Genomic DNA, 21,295 nt, shown 5'->3' on the forward strand with positions numbered 1-21,295 from the left:
CAACATTTGAGGTCATCCAGGAGGCAGCGTGAAAGCGGAGAGGATCCTGATGCCGTGGACGTGGTCGACGGCGAGGGCCCTACTTTTGATGTGGATTGGCAGATGCCGGCATTCCGACGTTGGAGCGCGAGCTGCGGGGACGTCCTTTGTCTCGCTTGCTGACGACGACGGGAAGTTAAATAAGACTAATTATGGAAGCGCGGAAAATGAATGGAGGGTGCGCTCGAAAACGGTAATTAAAGCAAAATTCAATTAACGTACGATATCGACGCTTGAGAAGAACATCTGTCTGTGGCGACGTTTGGGAAAAAAAGGACTCCATCGACTCCCACATTCCCAATCAAACATGGATCTGCCTTTTTCCGCGCCATTAGGCAGCCGTATTGAAAAGAAGCTGCACTCTATTCATTTGGGCAAACTGGCCGCTTAGAAAACCAATTAAGCCGCTCTCGTTCCCAAATGCGATCCTAATTGAATTTCACGCGTGTGCGTACGTGCCGCGCTGACCTCTCGGCTTGAATGCGTGCCAGAAAAGTGAGAAAAGCCGATGTGGCGTTAGCGTTAGCACTGATTGATGGTTGAAGTGTTGGGACGCTCCCGCCTCCCTTACATGCTACTACAACCACCTGGAAAGAAGGGCGCAGGTAAGCCGGGATCAGGCCACCTGGAAGTGGATTATGGGATGTGGAACAGGGAATGTGGGGCGCTGTCTGGGAATGCGACAAGGGAAGGACAATAATAAAAGAAGCTGGCAGAATGCTTCAGAAGTGCGTGCTTTCGCTATCCAGGAAATAGGTCTGTGGAACAAATATCAGCTCCTACTGGTCTCCTAGCAACAAAGCCAACAACACAAACAAGACAGGAGGAGCTCATGTGTAGGTGTGAGGAGGCGGAGGAGGTAAAACAACGTAACCTTTTGCTATTTTTAAAAAAATATGTATTTATTTTGTAAGTTTTTATATTGAATATTTCATCAAAAATAAAATTTTTAAAATGTTGTGAGTATTGAAATCATTTCAGAATGTGCCAAATTTCAGAACTATTTAGTTTCTTGTTGTAATTATTCCAATTTTTACTTTATTCTCATAACATTGTAACTTTTTTGTAATATTTAATTGTTCATTCTTAGATATTAGATTTCTAAATATCAATATTTTTCCTCACAATATTATGTTATTCGCCTAAAATTACGACTTCTTTTTGTTAGATGTTCTTGGACATTTTTCTCTTAAAATTCTGACTTTAATCTTATTAAATAGATTTTTTTCTCCTTTTGCTATTGTTTTAAAATATGTATTTATTTTGTAAGTTTTTATATTGAATATTTCATCATGAATATATATTTTAAAAATGTTGTGAGTATTGAAATAATTTCAGAATGTGTCAAATTTCAGAACTATTTGGTTTCTTGTTGTAATTATTCCAATTTTTACTTTATTCTCATAACATTGTAAACTTTTTTTAACTTTTTTGTAATATTATTTAATTGTTAATTCTTAAATATTAGATTTCTAAATATTAGATATTTTTCCTCACAATATTATGTTATTCTCCTAAAATTATGACTTCTTCTTGTTAGATGTTGTTGGACATTTTTCTCTTAAAATTCTGACTTGAGTCTTATTAAATAGATTTTTTTTCTCTTTTTGCTATTTTTAAATATAAAATATTCATATTTTAAATGAATATATTTTAATATTTATATTTATATCTTGTAAGTTTTTATATTGAATATTTCATCATGAATATATATTTTTAAAATGTTGTGAATATTGAAATAATTTCAGAATGTGCCGCGGGCGGGACAATAAAACAACATCTCCGGGCCCCAAAGGGCCCCTTGTCCGGATTTTGGACACCCATGCCCTCAAGAGGCGCTCTTGCACAAACTAGCCTTTGACTTTCTGAATGTTCTCGCAAGTTGAATTGATGAACGCGTGGCTGTAACGTGGCCATATTCACGTTCATGGCGTAACCAGCTCCTACTGGTCTCCTAGCAACAAAGCCAACAACACAAACAAGACAGGAGGAGCTCCTGTGTGGGTGTGAGGAGGCAGAGGAGGTAAAGCAACGTAACGACGGCTTTCATACCTGGACGTGGTGAAGACGGCGTAGATGACTGGGTTCTTGGGGTCCTTGGCACTCATCAGGAACACGTCCTCTGCGAACACAAAATAGGGCGTGAGGGCGTTTGGAAGCGTCTTGCAGCGCAGTGGAGCAAAGGAAGACACACTCACGGAGCTCATCAAAGTGTGTGTCGATGCCGTTGACCCCCGGCACGGAACACATGAGCCGGGCCTTCAGGAAGGTGGTCCACTTGTTGACCAGACTGCGGTGGCCTCCCATGTCGTTCTGCAAAAGGACGTCATCATCACCTGGCATTTCAGCAAGCAAGTCTTCTCAAAGGGTAGACTTACTCTCTACTTAAGAGTAGTCAGTGTGCAGCTTCCATACATCTACTGTTAATGAGTCAACACATTATTATTATCATTATAATCATTATAAGCTGGCAACACAAGCGAGCAGCAAAATGTGCATGGGCGTGGTAGCATATGGTTTGGGGCTGCACGAGTGCTGCCGGTACCAAGGGAGCTGCGGTTCATACATGAATGCCTACATGCACTGTGACATTCTGGAGCTAAAACCGTTTTTCTAACATGAAGAGCCCAGTGAAACCAAGTGAGGTTGCACGAGTGCTGTTGGCACAGAGGGAGCTGTGGTTCATACAGGAATGCCGACATGCACTGCAACATTCTGGAGCTTAAACCGTTTTCCTAACATGAAGAGTGCAGTGAAACCAAGTGAGGTTGCACGAGTGCTGCCGGCACAGAGGGAGCTGCGGTTCATACAGGAATGCCAACATGCACTGTGACATTCTGGACCTCGAATCGTTTTTTTCTAACATGATGAGGAGCCCAGGCACACCAAATGAGGTTGCATGAGTGCTGCCGGTACCGAGGGAGCTGAGGTTCATACAAGAATAACTACGTGCACTGTGACATTCTGGAGCCAAAACTGTTTTTTCTAACATGATGAGGAGCTCAGGCACACCAAGTGAGGTTGCACGAGTGCTGTTGGTACCAAGGAGCTGCGGTTCATACAGGACTAACTACATGCACTGTAACATTCCGGAGCTAAAACCGTTTTCCTAATATGATGAGGAGCTCAGGCACACCAAATGAGGTTGCACGAGTGCTGCCGGCACCGAGGGAGCTGCGGTTCATACAAGAATGACTACATGCACTGTGACATTCTGGAGCTAAATCTGTTCTTTCTAACATGATGAGGAGCACAGGCACGCAAACTGAGGTTGCATGAGTGCTGCCGGCACAGAGGGAGCTGTGGTTCATACAGGAATAACAACATGCACTGACATTCTGGAGCTAAAACTGTTTTTTCTAACATGATGAGGCGCACAGGCACACAAACTGAGGTTGCATGAGTGCTGCCGGTACCAAGGCAGCTGCGGTTTACAAATGAATGTGACATTCTGAAGCATCAGCCGTTTTAGAAGCATCAGCCGTTTTAGAAGCTGTACACTGACTAATCTAAAGGACATCCCACCGCCCCTTGGGAAGACATCCTAATGTTAGCTGCGGTCAGACATCATCGACACAGGACTCGAGCGGCGGCGTTCATCTGTTACCTTACACAGTTGTCCAATGCGGGCGATGGTGGCCTTGCCCGTGTGCTCGCCGTCCATGGCGTTCTCTTTGAAGAACAGGAAGATCTTGTCGTCCTCGGGGTTGTCGCTCTCGGGGATCAAGTGAACCCCGACGAATCTGGGATCTGATGGACGTGGGAGAGGAGACCACTCGTGGCGTTAGGGTATCTCGGGAGTCCAAATCCTAGCTAAGCGTATCCTCTCACAGACACGTGGTTGTGATTGTCCTGTGTACCTTTTCAATAAGTTTCTCCCCCCTGCTTTAAGACGGAGAGGAAATCAAAACCAAGCGAGGATATATTTCACGTAAAAAAACGGGAAAAGGATCAGCGGCGGAGTGAAACAAGCGGTGTCGTGTTACGCCTCTTAAGGCCGTTTAGGATGTGGAGTAGCTGTGAAAAAGGGGGGGGGCGTGAACGTGAATATGGGCGAGAACATTCAGAAACTCAAAGGCTAGTTTGTGCAAGAGCGGGCACCCCCACCTGAGGGCACGGGTGTCCAACGTCTGGACAAGGGGCCCTTTGTGGCCCTGAGATGTTTTTTTTATTGTCCACCCGCGGCACATTCTGAAATTATTTCAATATTCGCAACATTTTAAAAATATATATTCATGATGAAATATATAAAAACAATATAAAAACTTACAAGATAAATATAAATATTTAAAATATATTTATTTTAAATATAAATATTTTTAAAAAATAGCAAAAAGAGAAAAAAATTTATTTAATAAGAGTAAAGTCAGAATTTTAAGAGAAAAATGTCCAACAACATCAACAAGAAGAAGTCGTAATTTTAGGAGGAAATATCTAATATCTAAGAATTAACAATTAAATAATATTACAAATAAAGTTACAAAAAAGTTACAATGTTATGAGAATAAAGTAAAAATTGGAATAATTACAACAAGAAACCAAATAGTTCTGAAATTCGGCACATTCTGAAATTATTTCAATATTCACAACATTTTAAAATATATATATTCATGACGAAATATTCAATATAAAAACTTACAAAATAAATACATATTTTTTTAAATAGCAAAAAAAGAAAAAAATCGATTTAATAAGACTAAAGTCAGAATTTTAAGAGAAAAATGTCCAACAACATCTAACAAGTAGAAGTCGTAATGTTAGGAGAATAACATAATATTGAGAGGAAAAAATATCTAATATTTAGATATCTAAGAATTTTTAATCTGTAAAAAAGTTACAATATTATAATAATAAATTCAAAATTTGTGAATAATTACAAGAAGAAACCAAATAGTTGAAGTAGTTAAAATAGAAAAACATCCCAACAGAAATGGAAAAAGTCAAAACATTACAAGAATAAAAGTCTTTCCTTATAATATTAAGAGTAAAAATAACACCATGTTAATAACATAAAGCTAAATTTTTTAGTATTTTTTAAGTTGCAATATTATGAAAAACAAGAAAAACATATCCATAAATCAGGTTGAAAAAAAAGTGTAAATATGATGGGAGTGACGTCATAAAGAAGAGGGCTGAAATCGTCAGAAAGTAAAAAAAACTGTAAAAAAAAAAAGCTGTGATTGGCTGAGAATGAAGTCTCGAACTTTTTAGTTTTTAGTAGCACTGAGCTAAAATATAAAAGTTGTAATATTATGAAAAAATAACAAAACAAAGTCATCATTTTTGTAGAATTAGTTTGAGGAAAAATTCCAATATTACTTCCAGGAATAAAGTCATCATATTATGGAAAGAAATTGTCATTTTTCCATACGCGGCCTTTGTGGAAAGGTTTTGGTGGTGCTTTATTTTACAAACATGTTTCAGACCCGTCGTAGCGTCCAAAGTGGACAGTAGCGCGGCCTGATGTTTTTGCCATCCGTTTGCGCTCTTCGATTTCCCGCTGCTGCCGTCAACCGATACTTATCCCACTCTATTCCATGCATGTGATCCCCGTGTTGATAAAGGCATCGGACAGGAGAGTAATCCATGCAATTCCGAGTGAAAGATGGATGAGGATTAGCGTCTGGACGCTTTATTAACATGTCATCAGCGGTGCTTGTATGTAGGATTTTTCAAGCTGGTGGCGCAGGAAGTGGAGGAATTTGACTCCACAACAGGAAAACAGCTGAGAGCGGATTAGATGTGTGGGAAAGCAACTGAAGGGAGGCGGGGGTGGGGGGTTTGGGGCACAGCTTGAACGGCCTTTTGTGGGCGGCCAGGATGCTGAAAAGCTCGCCGTACGGTCAACAACGTGGCGCTAATCGGACTTGGGATGCGTTCGGAGTCTTGAGATTGTGTGTGCGGTTCCTACCATTGAGCCACCTGGAGTCGTGCTGCTCCGTTCTGACGGGATGATGCTCACCCAGGGTCCGGAAAATGGCAAAATCCCGGCCCATGAAGTCGGCCGACGTGCCCGAGTACAGCTCCCCGTCTGCAAAAGAGCGGTCGTATTAAGGGGGGCCCTGCTTTTTAGGGGGGCTACTCGGGACTCCCTCATCCCATTACCGATGAGAAGTGATGCCGACAGCATTTTGGGGTCGTAGGGGCTCTTCCCGCGGCCGTTCTCAAAATGGGGAACGAGGCGGAAGATGTTGTCCTGTGCGCCGGAGAAGAAGAAAAAGAAGAACGTATTTGGAGTCGGCCGCCATGAGCAGCTGTCAACATGCCGCCATTGTGCGTCCTTGGCCACGCCTCACCTCGGCTCTCTTGCCCATTTCCAGGTAAGCGCAGATGGGATGAAAAGCTCCGGTGCCGCACACGTACAGGTGGGTCTGGTTGTAGGGTTGGAGCACGCGGATGAAGTTGGAGCACTCCTTCTGGAGGAGACGTGGAACCAGAAACCAATAAAGTTGAAGCAATTCAAATTGAACTTAGTAATACAACAAACATACATATTATATATGTATATATATAATATACATAAACTCGGGACATGTTTTGGTAATGGTAGGAAGAAGCAAAGCTTATAAAATCCAACCCCTCCATCTGGTACTTTTACAATCAAGCACTGTTACATTTGTTCACTTCCTGCTTTCCTAATATAATTAATGTTTTTTAATGTATTTTAATTTAAATATTTATTAATATGAATATTTTGTATTACAATAGTATATTATTATATAATATATCAATATTAATTACATTATAATGTATATTTAATTATTAATTTAATTATTAATTTATAATTCTTTTTAAATGTATAATTATTGAGTGCATCCCATAATCAGTTCACAGTTCCACATGTCCAAAAGGAGTAGGAAGAAGCAAAGCTTATTAAATCCTACCCCTCCATCTGGTACTTTTACAATCAGTAACTGTTACATTTGTTCACTTCCTGCTTTCCTAATATAGTTTAAGTTTTTAAAATGTATTTTAATTTATTTATTCATATTAATATGTTTATTATATTATATATACTGATATTAATTAAATTATTAATTTATATTAAGCTATTAATTTATAATAATTTTTACATTCATAATTATTTTAATTATTCATTTATTTATTTACTTTTGTAACATACCCAAGTACGAGGTGATATGACCATACAATGACATAATGAGAACAAATTTTGCTTTGTTCAATATTGATGTTTTATATAAATATGTATTTTCTTTTTTTAATAAAACTGGACTTATGAATAAAGTATAGAAGGCTTTAGATTCTGTTCCACAGATGGCGCTAATGCACATGAAGAAGAAGAAAAACACCACGAAAAAGATATTTTAGACCCGGGAATCGAACTTCTTATCTCCCAATTCGGCCTTGCATTGGGATATTTATTCTTCCCGTGGTGGAATCAGGCTTCCGTAGGAAACAAGACTGCTTGGAAGCGCCTGCTTTTGATGGACAGCCTGTGTTAGCGTTGGAAAGCGCCAAGTCGGCTAACACGCCAATGAGGGTCGTTTATCTCCGAAAAACTCCAATATCGTTTTTTTTTTCCAAGTTTTGTTCCATTGACATTTTGACTACCGACTAGCGTGCTAAACGTTCCCCCGGTTCACCCAGAGGACCCTTGTTGAGTTTTCGGGTGATGTATTGCGGCTGACCTGAGCTCAGCATTACTTCTCCATGCGTACGTACGTTTATATATATGTATATGTATGTGCGTCCATACAGCGCCACACCGAAGTAATGACTTTAGCATGTGTCTTTCCCATCGCAGCGCTGCAGGAGCACGTTCCCGACATCATTCTCACACCCTCGTCACACGTCCAAACCTCGCCTGGCGCTCCACATGACTTACAGCGTCATGGCTCCAAAACCAACGCTTGTCTTTGACATGAATAAACACAGTCGAGGGTCAAAAGGACCAACAATTCCAAAGAAAACATGGCTAACGATCAGTAAAAACACACCAACACGGGCCAAACTGACTTAGCTAAAGCCTAGGCTACCTGACGTACCATTTATTAGCCGTACGATCGCCACATTTGGCCACACGACATACTTTTGTCACACGTCTTGCAACCTGAAAGTCTACGACTGGAAACACATTTTCCTCTTTTTTCTGTCCATATTCCATAGTCCATATCTTTATTCTTGGAAAATGACTGCTGACTTTTCCATTATTGATGTTTAGAAAAATTCATTCATTCATTTTCTACCGCTTATCCTCACGAGGGTCGCGGTGGGGGTGCTGGAGCCTATCCCAGCTGTCTTCGGGCGAGAAAGGCGGGGTACACCCTGGACTGGTGGCCAGCCAATCACAGGGCACATATAGACAAACAACCATTCACACTCACATTCATACCTATGGACAATTTAGAGTGGCTAATTAACCTAGCATGTTTTTGGAATGTGGGAGGAAACCGGAGTACCCGGAAAAAACCCACGCATGCACGGGGGAGAACATGCAAACTCCACACAGAGATGGCCGAGGGTGGGATTGAACTCGGGTCTCCTAGCTGTGTGGCCTGCATGCTAACCACTAACCACACCATCACTGTGCAACCGAGTAAAAAAAACAAATCATAAAAAAAATGCATTGGTACAAAAATGCGCGCTAACCACTCGACCACCGTGCAGCCCTGAATTTGATATTTTCCTCTTTAAATTTATCCCGAGTGCGTTCTTTCAGCGAATGATCAGATATAACGTAACACGCAGCTCCAGACGTTCTTTGGTTTTAAAAATGGAGGCCGGCAATCGGCACTGGACTGCTTCGGAAAAGTTTGTTTTTGATCCAAACTGATTTCAAGACTGGACAAAGGAAAAACTGGCAATACGGAGTTATTCCAACTCGGGGAAGTCGGTATCACGTGATGTTGATGTTTACGTTTTACTGGGCATGCCCCATTGACTATTCTGTTTAATTATAGCGCCGCATGTAGACAAGAGACTGGAATATTCCTTTTCATGGATACCATTGTTTTCGGAAAGGTCATTCGGAAAGAGAAAAACTCCTCATGTAAACGTGGCTAGTGATAGATTAGAAAAAATGTAAAAGTGAAGCTTTGCGAGCAAAACCTTTTTTTTTTTGCTTTTATTATAGCGAACTATAATAAAAATGCTAGTTTCATCATTTCTGGAGCCCAACGCGAGTTCAGAAGCGATGTATGCTCCATGAATGACATGTGGGAAGTTTCAATGTACGATATCAGGATGAGCAGATTCCATCCTAAAGCTCAAGCGTCCTCCTCGGCGTTTCGCAGCTGCTGCGTTTGAAGCGTCTCCTGCCGTAAATCGTACTTCTGGAGAAATGTTTTGGAAAGTTGGAGCATCGTCCCAATCAAGACCCGTGGTGTGTGTTCCGCTCCATCTGCTCTCGCTGGCTCGCACTAAACAGGAAACTTTTTTCTCTTTTTTTTTTTTTTTAAACGGCACGCAAACGCCTCATCGTCGCTGCATGGCATAAATGTGATGTTGGATTATTATAAAAACCAGGAGTAATGAGGCGCCCATAAAAACGTCTATTTTTGACACTCTGATCACACTTAAGCTATAAAACGCCGCCCTCAACCACGGTGCCCCCCAACAATAACCCCAACAAGTCCCACACGTGAAAGACATTGTAACTGCACCACAGAAACTATCAAATAAACACCTACACGCAAAACAACACTCTTATGCTCATTTATAACCCACAAGACATGCCGGGTGACTTCCTGTGTGGTTGTAAAGTGGTTTACTTTGCATGTGTACTTAGTATGGAAGTGTTTATTTGGATGCCCGCATAGTCCGTGGTACATTCAGTGTCTGTTGCACACGTCTTAATATTTGGTTGCACCGTGAGGGAGTTGGGCTCGATAAGCGCCTGTTGGGTGTAAATGTAGGCCCAGCATGCCTTGCGGTGTCGTTTGAATTGGATACACCGATGTTGGTTTGGTGCTGTGTAAGAAAGAGTGTGAAAACAGGAAGTGGCCCAGCATGCCTTGCGGTGTTGTTTGGGTTGGATAGGCCAATATTGGTTTGGTGCCGTATAAGTAAGGGTGTGAAAACAGGAAGTGACCCGGCATGCCTTGTGGTGTTGTTTGGGTTGGGTACACCGATGTTGGTTTGGTGCTGTGTAAATAAGGGTGTGAAAACAGGAAGTGACCCGGCATGCCTTGTGGTGTTGTTTGGGTTGGATACACCGATGTTGGTTTGGTGCTGTGTAAATAAGGGTGTGAAAACAGGAAGTGACCCGGCATGCCTTGTGGTGTTGTTTGGGTTGGATACACCGATGTTGGTTTGGTGCTGTGTAAATAAGGGTGTGAAAACAGGAAGTGACCCGGCATGCCTTGTGGTGTTGTTTGGGTTGGATACACCGATGTTGGTTTGGTGCTGTGTAAATAAGGGTGTGAAAACAGGAAGTGACCCGGCATGCCTTGTGGTGTTGTTTGGGTTGGATACACCGATGTTGGTTTGGTGCTGTGTAGATAAGGGTGTGAAAACAGGAAGTGACCCAGCATGCCTTGCGGTGTCGTTTGGGGTGGATACACCAATGTTGGTTTGGAGCTGTGTAAATAAGGGTGTAAATGTAGGAAATGACCCAGCATGCCTTGCGGTGTCGTTTGTGTTGGATACACTGATGTTAGTTTGTTGCTGTGTAAGTAAGCGAAGTGGCCCAGCATGTCTTGCGGTGTCGTTTGGATTGGATATACCAATGTTGGTTTGGTGTTGTGTAAGTAAGGGTGTACAAACAGGAAGTGGCCCAGCATGCATTGCGGTGTCATTTGGGTTGGATACTCGATGTTGATTTGGTGCTGTGTAAGTAAGAGTGTAAAAACAGGAAGTGACCCAGCATGCCTTGCGGTGTCGTTTGGGTTGGATACACCGATGTTGGTTTGGTGCTGTGTAAGAAAGCGTGTAAATGTAGTGACCCAGCATGCCTTGCGGTGTCGTTTGGGTTGGATACACCGATGGTAGTTTGGTGCAGTGTAAGTAAGGGTGTGAAAATAGGAAGTGACCCGGCATGCCTTGCGGTGTTGTTTGGGTTTGATACACCGATGTTGGTTTGGTGCCGTGTAAATAAGGGTGTACAAACAGGAAGTGACCCAGCATGCCTTGCGGTGTCGTTTGGGGTGGATACACCAATGTTGGTTTGGTGCTGTGTAAATAAGGGTGTAAATGTAAGAAGTGGCCCAGCATGTCTTGCGGTGTCGTTTGGATTGGATACACCAATGTTGGTTTGGTGTTGTGTAAGTAAGGGTGTACAAACAGGAAGTGGCCCAGCATGCCTTGCGGTCTTGTTTGGATTAGATACACCGATGTTGGTTTGGTGCTGTGTAAGTAAGAGTGTACAAACAGGAAGTGACCCGGCATGCCTTGTGGGTTATGAAATAGCATAAAATAGTGTTGTGTTGCATGCATATGTGTGGGCGCTCGTTTCGATGCCTGCATCGTCTGTGTGGCACACGTCCATGGTGTGCCCCACATGGGTTCTATTTGGTTGCACCGTGATAAACCCCAGTTGGCTGTGTTGTACGAGTAAGGGTGGACATTTCAAACCGATTGGCTGAAGTGAATCCCAAAGCCGAGCATCTAAGAGTGGATGGTAGAGCAGACGCATCCTTTTGGCGAACAAAGGAAAAAGGCGAACTTACCCCGAGGTCCTTCCCCGCCCACTTGCACTCGTCCCGCTTGGAGGGGGTGGCGGGCCAGGCGATCTGCACCAAACGACACAAAGTCCCACCCAGAGTGGAAAGAGAGCAGGTTTGAATGTTTCATGAAACAGGAAGGCTGTGAGTCACCGAGAAGAAAGTTTTGTATAATTAAAGTAAAATGATGCTAATTTTACAGCCGGGATCCCGAAGGCGGCCCCAACCAAACATCCGAGCCGAGCGCTCTGCTCCACGTCTGCTCCTCACCAGGAGAAAGTTGGTGTGCAACATATGGATGCACTTTGCCTTTTCTGACGTGAGAAGCGGCCGCACGCTCGAGTGCCGCTCGCCTTGGAAGAGACGAGACGTGATGTCAAAGTAAATAATGGATTCATATTGTCCTTCCTGTGCTAAGCCACGTGTGCACCCTGGAGTCACACCCGCTATAAACACACATGGGGGGGGGCATGGGAACCAGGGTTCTGTACAACACAGACTCCGTAATCTCCCAATTAAAGACCGTTTTGGATCGTGAGGAGATGCTTTGTAGACGTTTACAAAGCCAAAGGAAGAAACGGGAGTTGGAATTATTGGAAAATTCTAATCTTATGAGGAAAATATTGGAATAGAAAGTTGGGAAAAAACAGCAGAAATGTCAAAAAAGCTGTAATTTTAGATATAGAAGATATTAATTAATATTAATTAACTTAAAATATTAAGTCAAATTCAAACAAGAACGATGGTTACAATTTTACAAGAGTACACTCGTAATATATATATATTTTTTCGTAATACTCGTAATATTAAACAATTTTACAAGAGTACACTCGGAATATATATTTTTTCGTAATACTCATAATATTAAACAATTTTACAAGAGTAAACTTGTCATATTTTTTTTCCGTAATACTTGTAATATTAAACAAATTTACAAGAGAACACATGTAATATTTATTTTTTTTGTAATACTCATAACATATAAAATTTTATAAAAGTACACTCTATATTTTTTTCATAATACTCGTAATATTAAACAAATTTACAAGAGAACACTCATAATATATTTTTTTCGTAATACTCATAATATTAAAAAATTTTACAAGAGTACACTCATAAAATTTTCCTTTTTCGCAATACTCATAGTAGTAAACAATTTTACAAGAGTACACTTGTAATATATTTTTTCATAATATTCTTAATATTAAACTATTTTACAAGACTACACTCATAATATATTTTTTTCATAATATTCGTAATATTTTTTTTCGTAATACTCGTAAAAGTATACTTGTAATATTTTTTTTCATAATACTTGGAATATTAAACAATTTTACAAGAGTACACTCGTAATATTTTTTTCCGGAATACTTGTAATATTAAACAATTTCCAAGAGTACACTCGTAATATTTTTTTCTCCTGTAATACTCGTAATATTAAACAATGTTGGAGTTGAATCCTAAAAAAATAACATTATGGAACGAAGTAAATGTGTCAATTTTGTGAAAATGACAGTGATCTTCCTTATAGGGGCGTGCCCCAGTACAAGCATGAGTATGAGACGAATAAATGAAAAATAAGTGGAATAAATAAATACAGAGTGTTTTGGAAATCCAAGGAAATAGAGCAGGAATAGGTGCCGATTCTGGAGGATGTAGAAAGCTTTCTGTGCGGGTTATCATGTGTATCTGCTGCATTCGGACACCCCTGCACAAATCCAGTACATCTGACATGCTTGTGTGGAATGCTATGATGTGCTGTGATGTGTGTTTTTTTTTTTTTTTGGTCCATCCCTCAGCATTCACCTGCCGTGGATGACAAGCGAATGACAATTCCGAGGCATGCCCGAGGCACGTGAAGGCGTCGCCTATTGTCTATTTTTAGGCTTTGCATCCTGGAGACAACGAAGCCGAGTCGAGAATCTGCATTGCAAATTTCCGGCTGACGACGTTGCATATTCTTAATCACTTTGTTGTACTTCCTAACGATGCAGAGATGAGAAGTACTGAGAAGTACATGTGAGTGTCTCTTTGTGTACTGCACCGTGTACCTGTCTGTGGTCCCTGTTGATGTTGACCAGGTCGAAGGAGAAGACGTGGTCCTCGGCGCCCACCAGGAGTCGTCCTCGCTCCTCGTCCAGGAGGAAGGTGTCGTAGCCGGAGCTGTTGGCCACGCCCCCGAAGTTGACCAGGTTGCTGGAGTCCAGCATCTCTGAAACGACAAGGTGAGACCTGAAACCTTTGCACACGTAGCGTGTGAGACCAGCAGAGTGAACACAGCACGTATGTCCCAATCAGGGACCGCGGGCCAGTCTGTTCATCTGTGTGATTGGTTGAATAATTCATACGCCGTCGTGTGTCTGTGTGTGTGTGTGTAAATGTCCTATTATGCAAATGAAGACAAAGGGAAGCATGGCTGAATGTGTGCTCGTGAACACGGCTTTTGTCCATCCGAGTGTGACAACACGAGTGCAGCTCGTGTACGATGTGACCCTTAATTGACATTTCATTAGAAGAGATGGCGCTCGCCGAGCCTGGAGAGGATTTCATGAACAAAGAACCATCCGGACGCTCAATGAATCCACAAACAAACCCATCAATGCACCGTGTGTCGCGTTAACCATTTATTGCTTGTGATTCAACTATTTTACAAGAGTACATTTGTGATTTTTTTTTTCCCGCAATACTCGTAATATTAAACAATTTTATAAGAGTACACTCGTAATATTTTTTTTCTGTAATACTTGTACTATTAAACAATTTTACAAAAGTACACTCGTAGTATTTTTTTTCGTAATACTCATAATTTAAAAAATTTTACAAGAGTACACTCGTAATATTTTTTTGTAATACTGGTAAAATTAAAAATTTTACAAGAGTACACTCGTAATATTTTTTTTTCGTAATACTTGTAATATTCAAGAATTTTACAAGAGTACACTTGTAACATATATATATTTTCGTAATACTTGTCATATTAAACAATTTTACAAGAGCATTACGAAAAAAAATATTACGAGTGTACTCTTGTGAAATCGTTTAATATTACGAGTATTATGGGGAAAAAATATTACGAGTAAACAATTTTACAAGAGTACACTCGTAATATTTTTTTTTCCACAATACTCGTAACATTAAACAATTATACAAGAGTACACTCGTAATATTTATTTTTTGTAATACTTGTAATACTAAACAATTTTACAAGAGTACACTTGTAATATTTCTTTCATAATACTCGTAACATTAAACAATTTTACAAGAGTACACTCGTAATATATATATTTTTTGTAATATTGTAATATTAAACAATAAAAATTTTACAAGAGTACACCCTGGTAATATTTTTTTTCGTAGTACTCGTAAAATTAAACAATTTTACAAGAGTATACTCGTAATATTAAACAATGTTGGGAGTTGAAGGGGGGGGCAGCGAAGTACCCGGAGAAAAGCCACCCACGCATGCACGGGGAGAACATGCAAACTCCACACAGAGATAGCCGAGGGTGGGATTGAACGGGTCTCCTAGCTGTGTGGCCTGCACGCTAACCACTTAATCACCATGCAACCGAGTAAAATAAACTGAATCATTAAAAAAAATGCATTAGTACAAAAATAACATAAATTAACCTGGTACGCGGATCCCGACCTTGTGGTGCGTTTATGGAAATGAAGGCTCGCAAATATCAAAAACTTGGTAGTCGCCTGGCTCCATGTGCGTTTTATTTGCTGCGAACATCATCCATCATCATCAGTGTCAACACACACACACACATATACACACATATACAGTACATGAACACACACAGTGGGTAGTGGGTTGTGATGTGATTGACGGGCCGCTATAGGAGCCATCTGTGGGCGATGTCGGACATCTGCGCCCGCATGGAGGAGGAGGAGTAGGAGGAGGAGTAGGAGGAGGAAGGGATGGAGGAAGTGGCTGGCGACCACGTGGGGTCGACCTATGGAGTATTGGCGATGGCCGTCACCCCGTAAAGGTGCTCGCAGCTCATTTGGTGAGTACCAGGTGGGTGTATGTTCAAAGTGTGTGGTGGGGGGTGGGGGGTCTGGACTCTGGACTCCCACCACAGATGGCTTGAGCGTATGCGTGTGGGCTTGTGTGGCTTTTTTCTTCCCACAATAGACATTCCACGGCGCTACAATGGAGGAGGCGAAGGACGATGTCATCACAGACGCACACACAGGAAATGAATCGGTGGCGAGAGGAAGCAAGGAAATGCTATTTCCAGTCAACAGAACCCGAGGAGGTCGTCTTATGTTTCAGATGCGGCAGGCGGGCGGGCGGGGTGGAGGTATTCAGCGGACATAATATTAGGTACAGCTGCCCGGGTCGGATCCAGACCTGGGGCGTCAAAGTGAGATGCATCGCAGGTCTGGTTAGCATCGGAGCCAGGAAGCTCCCATCAGGGTTTTTATGCTGACGTGACATCACCTGAACGCCACATTGGGCGGGGCTAATAAAGGCCACTTCACGGAACAATGTTTATTATCGCGGTGGAGGTTCCCACTGCACCCTGAATAGGGGTGTTTCTAATATTGTGGAAAAGCAAACACACACACACACAGGATGTGAGTGGGGTGGGGAGTGGGAGGGATAAGTGGGGCGTACTCGCCTCACGACCTCCAACCTAAACACGGACAAGCTAGTTTGGCGAGCCGACACACTCGCTCGTGAAAGGCCGCGACTTGCACAAAACGCACAAAACGTGTGCACCTAAAAAGACACACAAAAGCACAAAGACACACTTGTAATCCAATCAGTTTTTTTTTTTTGTGCTGATGCGGCACAAACGTACGCACACTCAGCAGCTGCCATCCTTCACGGTCTCCCTCTTTACCCGAACGACACGCGCAGCAAAGCAGCCATGTTGGCTTTTCTATTGTCCTGCAAAAACACACACGCTTCATTCAAGAGGAAGCCTTCACTGTGGTGTGTGTGTGTGTGTGTGTGTGTGTGTGTGCATGGAGGACCCTTCATTCAGCGCACGTCGAGAGACGCCTACACGTGTCGCCATGGTGAAAAAGAGGTGACAAGCGTTATTATATTTTTCTTTTTAGAGTAGACAGCTGTGTGTGTGTGTCTGTGTGTGTCTGTGTGTGTATGCGTCTCACAAAAGGTGAACAAATAAAAAGTGAGCCGCTAACATCTGGCTAATGGAACACCTTCCATGTCACATCCAGTATAGTGGCGTCTACGGCAGCATGAATAAGTTACACGGGGACCGGGGGCCCGGGGGCTATTTTATTGGCCAAAATATGATTTAACAAAAACACAAAAATTTGAGCAAAAACAGAGAAATCTGCAGTATTTTTACAAGAATAAAAGTCATAATATGATGATGAGAAAAAAACTGTTTTAATTTGAATAAAATAATACTAGAAAAATACCAGGTCTTCGTACTGGCATGAAGATGTTTTTGTTTAAGTTGTATTATTATATATATAATATATATATGATAATATATAATATATATATGATATAGAAAGAAAACAACAAACCACTTTGACATTTTGGAGAAATGTCAGTAGAAATATTTGGAGTCATTTTAGCGGCTCAGAGTTGAAATAATAAAGAAATTATAATATTTTTAATAATATTATAATATTTACAAAGAATTTATATTAGGAGAAGCAACAGCAAAAAACCTGAATAAAGTTGAAAATTTGGTTGGAGCAAAGAAAGTCAGAATTACAAGAAGAAAGTTGGAAAAACAGCAGAAACAAAAAAAATGTATGAGAATAAAGTCAAAATATTATGAAATAATATTATGGTGGCATAGAGTTGAAACCAAAATAAAGTTGTCATTTTTGGAAAAAATTTGGAAAAAAGTCTTTTGAGAAAAAAATATTTGGATTAAATTTAGCGGCACAGATTTGAATTAATAAGTTATAAATAAATAATCATAAAGTTATAAATAAATTATAATAATAAGAATTAATGTTTTGTCATTATGTTTTATGTTAAGTCATAATATTAATAGAAGCAACAGCAAAAAGTTATAAATTTGGTCAGTCAGAATTACAAAAATAAAGATGGAAAAACAGCAGAAACAAAAAAAATGTATGGGAATAAAGTCAAAATATTCTGAAATAATATTTTGGTGACCTAAAGTTGAAACCAAAATAAAAACCGAAATAAAGTTGTAATTTTTTTTGAAAAATTTGGTTGGGAAAAAAGTCTAAATATTAAGAAAAGATAGAAAAATAAGAAAAATAATTAGCATGGATGAGGATGGTGTTCTTAGCATATCCATAAAATATCTAGTCTGGTTCATCCCAGCCACGGAGGTCAAAGGGCGTGAGGTAAAAAGGCGTCTGTCAGGCGTGATCTGAGCTTTAGAAAAGCAAAGCTGTTCACCTTTTCTCCGTTTTCTTTGGCGAGTCCACTCCTCCACCCCTCCCGTCTTTCACCTCCAGCCCCGCCCTTCCCTTTCTTTCTTCTCCGTGTGTGGCGCCGCGTAGTGTTTTTTTTTTTCCCCTTCGGCCACAGAACACAGGTGTCAAAGAAAAGCCGTGGAAAATGTGCGCGGCGTGCTCCACAAAACGTTCAAATATTATCCTAAGCTCAGGGATAACCAAAGTTCTCCTCCCTCTTGGGGCTTTCTTCTCTTCTTCTCTTCTTCTCCTCCTCCCGCCTCTGTGAGCACAGTAGCAGGTGTGGGCTGGTTGCCACGGCGACCGCCTGAACAACACAACCAGGTGCCAAGGAGAAACACGCCACTTTGCTCTCGTCTCCTTGCCACACGGCGTCGCCACATGTAAAACAATAGCTACGTACATGGACATACATGTACATACATATGTCATACATGTATGCACATGTATGACATATCGCCATGTATGTACATATCGCCATGTACGTATGTACACATCACATTCAGCCGTCACCATGCAGCTCACTCGGCCGAGACGCTCAACTCTCTCCTCGCCACGTATCGTTCATGCAGACCCCTCGGAGGGGAGGTCAAAGTTCATCCCGAGTGACATTTGCAAAGAAACGATGATTTCGACGATACGAGAGTCGTTCACTCAGTTTGGCACAATTCGACAGGAAACACTTTTCACACGCGAGGATGGTAATGTTCGTTATGCTAAGGACGTTAGCATAACAATGTTATGCTAACTCATTACGATAATATTGGATGTTATTCTAGCAAATATATTATTAATTTGATGTAGCTCATACAATAATATTGGATGATATTCATACAATAATATTAGATTATATTCTAGCAAATATGATCATTTTATGTAACTCATATGATAATATTGGATGATATTGTGGCAAATATATTATTAATTTTATGTAACTGATACGATAATTTGGATGATATTGTGGCAAATATATTAATTTATGTAACTCATACAATAATATTGGATGATATTGTGGCAAATATATTATTATTTATGTAACTCATACAATAATATTGGATGATATTCTAGCAAATATATGATTTTTTTGGAACTCATACGATAATATTAGATGATATTGTGGCAAATATATGATTTATTTTATGTAACTCATACAATAATATTGGATGATATTCTAGCAAATATATTAATAATTTTATGTAACACATACAAAATGATATTTATTCTTTAATGAATAGAGTTTTGTTCTGCTTATGGAAATGGAATGAGCGATGCCAGAAATATGAGTTGTATTTACATGAATGAAAATGAAGATTGTATTTATTGTATTTATCATAAACTATGTACATTGTATTTGCTGTATTGACTTTTTATTGTTTTTTTTATTATTATTTTCTTGTTCATTAAAATCTCCTTTTTATTGATTTATTTTTCTTTTCTTTTGTACGATGGCATTGAATTTTGTTAATTTGGTTATTTATTTGTTAAGAATTGGTATTTATGAAAATGTATTTTCTTTGACGGAATTATTCTTCAACGATTCCGAAGAGGAGTAGGAAGAAGCAGAGTGTTTTCCATGCTGTTGTTTCTGAAATGAGGTAGAAGGAGGGAAGACCTCCTGGTCTGGGAATGAAACCACGTTGACGATCTGCACGCTTTGGCCCATCAAACACAAGTCGTCCAACTCAGGAACGAGGAACGAGGAACGAAGACTCCATGACAATCCCAAGAGCACGTGGTGGCCTCGGGAAGCATCTGATTAGCGTGCGTCTCCTCCCGCCACTGCACGGCGGGACCGCAGCCAGCGACTTCCCCTGCGGCATGGCGACCGCAGACGGCTCGAGGCCGATGGCGCCTGCCGCAGGGAGCCCACACAGGCGCACCGCCGATGTTCTTGCTAACAAGCGTTCTCCCTGCTTCTGGTTTCAAGGGAGCGCACGTACGCACGCACGGGACGCGTTGGTATGCAAATCCACGCTGCGGCGAAGACGAACGGACGCTGAGGATCAGAGTGCAAAGTAATGGCCGACAATCATGGCGGACGGCTCCCTGAGACCACACACACACGTACACACACACACACACATAGCGTAGGGACTTCAGTCGGCCATTTTTTTTGCAAATTGCTCTTTGACACAGACTGGCCACAATATTAGGTACACCTGATCCACCATGACATCCTGCTTTGCTAGCATCACAGCGGCTAACAGTCCCGGGACGGCCTCTTGATCATCTGGGATGTTTTTTTTTTTTTTAATTATTATTCTGGTCTTTTCTCTCCTCGCTTGCTTTTTTCCTACGTCATTTTTGGCATCATTTACATACAAAAATATATTAGAATTTGATTAGAATTTAATTTATTATTATTCATGTTCATTTATAAAATTTATTTAATTCATGTGAGTTAAAATAAAAAATATTAAAAAAATTCTTTTGAGTGTTACAACTTGATTAAATCATAAAATGCTGTTTTTTTTGTCTTTTCTCCCCTCACTTGCTTTTTTCTTACGTCATTATTGGGATCATTTACATACAAAAATATATTCGAATTTTATTAGAATTTTATTTATTATTCATGTTAATTTATGAAATTTATTTAATTCATGTTAGTTAAAATAAAAAATATAAAAAAATATCTTTGAGTGTTATAACTTGATTAAATCATAAAATGCTGTTTTTTTGTCTTTTAATTCATTTTAGTTAAAATAAAAAATATTTAAAAAATGTTTTGAGTGTCACATAATAAAATGCTGTTTTTTGTCTTTTTATGAATGTTACTTAAAATAAAATGTTTCTTCTTTTGAGTGTTACAACTTGATTAAATCATAAAATGCTGTTTTTTTTGTCTTTTCTCCCCTCACTTGCTTTTTTCTTACGTCATTATTGGGATCATTTACATAAAAAATATATTGGAATTTTATTAGAATTTAATTTATTATTCATGTTAATTTATGAAATTTATTTAATTCATGTTAGTTAAAATAAAAAATATTTAAAAAATTCTTTGAGTGTTATAACTTGATTAAATCATAAAATGCTGTTTTTTGTCTTTTAATTCATGTTAGTTAAAATAAAAAATATTAATTTTTTTCTTTTGAGTGTTACAACTTGATTAAATCATAGAATGCTGTTTTTTGTCTTTTAATTCATGTTAGTTAAAATAAAAAATATTAAAATTATTCTTTCAGTGTTACAACTTGATTAAATAATAAAATGCTGTTTTTTGTCTTTTTATGAATGCT

The 21,295-nt window shown here is 40.0% G+C and overlaps 1 protein-coding gene across 3 annotated transcripts in view; it reads right to left on the reverse strand.

Annotated features, from left to right (window-relative positions):
- The window catches only part of sema3aa (sema domain, immunoglobulin domain (Ig), short basic domain, secreted, (semaphorin) 3Aa), a 46,265-nt gene that overhangs the window by 5,944 nt on the left and 19,026 nt on the right, over positions 1–21,295 (reverse strand). For 2 of the 3 annotated variants that reach the window (XM_078787456.1, XM_058077821.2), the window contains exons 2-9: positions 13,712–13,872; positions 11,667–11,729; positions 6,336–6,455; positions 6,145–6,235; positions 5,951–6,070; positions 3,647–3,789; positions 2,238–2,352; positions 2,092–2,161 (exon numbers count right to left, since the gene is read on the reverse strand). In XM_078787456.1, the coding sequence (XP_078643582.1) occupies positions 2,092–2,161; positions 2,238–2,352; positions 3,647–3,789; positions 5,951–6,070; positions 6,145–6,235; positions 6,336–6,455; positions 11,667–11,729; positions 13,712–13,870 (881 nt within the window). In that variant the 5' untranslated portion in view covers positions 13,871–13,872. The remainder of the gene's footprint in view (positions 1–2,091; positions 2,162–2,237; positions 2,353–3,646; positions 3,790–5,950; positions 6,071–6,144; positions 6,236–6,335; positions 6,456–11,666; positions 11,730–13,711; positions 13,873–21,295) is intronic. The other variant, XM_058077822.2, reaches the window with a different exon arrangement.

The sequence above is a fragment of the Doryrhamphus excisus genome, linkage group LG2, assembly GCF_037039965.1.
Source record: "Doryrhamphus excisus strain RoL-2023G ecotype Guam linkage group LG2, RoL_Dexc_Guam_v1.1, whole genome shotgun sequence".
Classification (NCBI taxonomy): Eukaryota; Metazoa; Chordata; class Actinopteri; order Syngnathiformes; family Syngnathidae; genus Doryrhamphus; species Doryrhamphus excisus.